Source organism: Cynoglossus semilaevis, chromosome 20 (genome assembly GCF_000523025.1).
Source record: "Cynoglossus semilaevis isolate Cse_v1.0 chromosome 20, Cse_v1.0, whole genome shotgun sequence".
In the NCBI taxonomy this organism is placed as follows: Eukaryota; Metazoa; Chordata; class Actinopteri; order Pleuronectiformes; family Cynoglossidae; genus Cynoglossus; species Cynoglossus semilaevis.
This window is the reverse complement of record NC_024326.1, coordinates 1,593,038-1,595,709: the sequence shown is the minus strand read 5'-3', so window position 1 is coordinate 1,595,709 and position 2,672 is coordinate 1,593,038. Positions and strand designations below refer to the sequence as shown.

Below are 2,672 nucleotides of genomic sequence, written 5' to 3'. Positions count from 1 at the left end.
GCACCAGGTGGCATGAGTGAGACTAATTAACATGAAGGAAACACAGGGCACAGGTGAGTGTGATTACATTAATTACCACAGAGAACCAGGCAGGAGTGAAGGGACACAGACTGACCTGACAAGTCTGAGCATCAAACTATAAAGAGATCACGTCTGCTGTCATGATCCATATTTGACTTTAAAAATACATAAATCAATAAATAACTTAAATGACAACACAGGCTCAGCCAGTTCTGGAGTTATTTAACTGACATTTTCAGGTGTACAAAACAATATTGTGTGGAATCCTTCATCCTTGAAGGATCCTGTTTTGTAGTGAAAGCTTTGAAAGACTGGCCAACGAAGAATGAGAAATAAGGTTAGGTTAGGTTAGGTTAGGTTAGGGAAGGTTAGGTTAGGTTAGGGAAGGTGGTTCATGTTAACGTAGTAGTTACTCACCATGTCTTTTTAATGGTGGATAACGTTGATAACGTTGATAACGTTCCATGTCTTTTTAATGGTGGATAACGTTTTTTTTTTAAAGAATGATGCCCTACAACGTCAATGTGGGCTATAGAAGCTGAAGTGTCCGAACAAAAGAACATGTTTCCATCTTCAGTCAGACCCTCACTTTGATGGAGGGGAGACAGGATGTGACCAACACTGCTGTGGCTTTGAATGGAACTACCCATTTGATTTCATGTAGCAGCTCGCTGCAGTGCATTTCTCCAGTGAAACTTCATAGAACATGTGATCAAATGAGTGGGTGTGTGTTTTTATGCTCTATGTATGTCATCTGTGGTGCAGGTTTTCGTGCATTGTTGTAGCAGTAACACATACAAACACTAACCTCAGAAACACCAGAATACATCCGTGTTAGAAAGTGAGATCAAATTTATATTTGTAGTATTTGTCTGCATTCATATGTGTGTGTGAAAGTGTGTGTTTTGGGGAGAGGAGAGGTGAATGATTGAGATTATTCAACTTTTTTTTTAATAAAAAATACCTTTCTTTTCTTGGACTCGTCTCTGTCTCTCTCCAAGTCTAATTTCTGTACAGCATTTGTTCGAGTACAAAGGTATTTAAAGACAGAACAGTTCAAGTCCATCCTTCCCAACCACAGGCACATTTTTACTAGTCTTTTCCAAACACTTGCTGATTTAAATATTATACGTACAATAAAAAAGCCCACGTTGTTCAACAATGGAAATCATGTCGACACCTCCAGACCACCGGAAATGGTTCAGTGGAGGTTTTGGGACCACAGTGGTGGGCTGCTGGAGGAAGACATTTTTTTTTTCCAGCCATGTGTGTGTGTGTGTGTGTCTGTAGGTGAGATAGACTCGGGCTGCCAGAGCCTTAAATGTGAATGCGTGTGTTGGTGGGCTTATAAGTGGTGCGCAGTGCAAGGAAGGTACCATACCAGTGGAACACAATCACAATGAAATATCTCTGCTTAGCTGCTCTTGTGCTTGTAGCTACAATGGTGTCCACAGTCACAGCCCAAGGTAAGAGCACCACGGTTTCTGTGCAGCTCTACTTTCACTTCATTATTTCAGACTTTGCGGTGATGACATTCTGTTTTCTGTGTGTGTGATTTTTTGAAAGGTGGAATTGCAAGTTGCTGTCGCAGGCATTCAAAAACTCAAATCAACCGAGAACATCTGACACACTACTACGAACAGCACCGACCGCCGTGTCCCATTAAAGCTGTGGTGTAAGGCTGTGAATTTATTCACTGTTGTTGGATTTCTGTGCAATTATAAATCAAACTACACGCCCTGTAATTTGGGATTGAAAATGTAAGAAACTGAACTGACATGTGTGACTGACTGTGTTCCTGGGATGTGATTTCCAACAGATTCTATGTCATCGGAGGAGCCAGGATATGTGCAGACCCCAACAAAGTGTGGACAAAAACCAGCAAAGCCTTCCTTGACGGGGTACATTATCAACGGCAACATACCTCGAGCAAGGTTTCCTTCTGAAGAAGCGTCAAGGACCAGAAAGAAAAGATACCTCTATCAAAACTCTTTTATTTTCACCTACCGCCTGTGATTTTAGTATATTTTTACTACATTATTTTTAATGCTTCTCTTTCATGTTATTTCATGCAGATCTTCTTTGTGAATGTAAACATCAAACTCTGCTTTGATGACTGTTCTATATACCATAATACTAAGGAAAATTAAACATTTCTGAATTGTTGGCTGTGTGGTGTTTTTTTAAAAATTCATCAAACAATTACTGACCTAGTTGAAATGAGAAAATGTCCAAATTATTTACTATTATCCTATTAAGCAGATTGGAAAGAATTAAACGTAGGGAAAATAATAAATAAAGAAATTATATATATAAATATATATAGCTATATATTTTTTTCATCCTTACAAACTTAGAGAAGTTAAGATGCATGGTTAGAAATTATGAAATTCTCACAGAACCGTTCAAAGATGTTAAATGTTAGTAACATAATAATATCATTGGAATTAAAATACATGTACATCTGGGGTCCACCTCTGAGATCTACCTTCACAAAATAAAAATGTCAGAAAGCTTCTTGTGTTGTGCAATATGAGCATATATATAAAAATAAATATATGTACTATATATATATATAAGGCAAGCCTTGAATATGTGTGGTCTGACAGGGGAACAACAATGATAACTAAAAAAAACCTGGATTAACATGT

General features: G+C 38.0%; 1 protein-coding gene across 1 annotated transcript; it reads left to right on the top strand.

Moving 5' to 3' along the window:
- Positions 1-1,296: 1,296 nt before the first annotated feature.
- On the top strand, positions 1,297-2,186 carry LOC103395910 (monocyte chemotactic protein 1B-like). Its single transcript, XM_008333760.3, has 3 exons — positions 1,297-1,487; positions 1,588-1,696; positions 1,841-2,186. Exons 1-3 carry the CDS (start codon positions 1,421-1,423, stop codon positions 1,965-1,967), a joined length of 303 nt encoding a protein of 100 aa, XP_008331982.1. The 5' UTR covers positions 1,297-1,420; the 3' UTR covers positions 1,968-2,186.
- Positions 2,187-2,672: the final 486 nt, after the last annotated feature.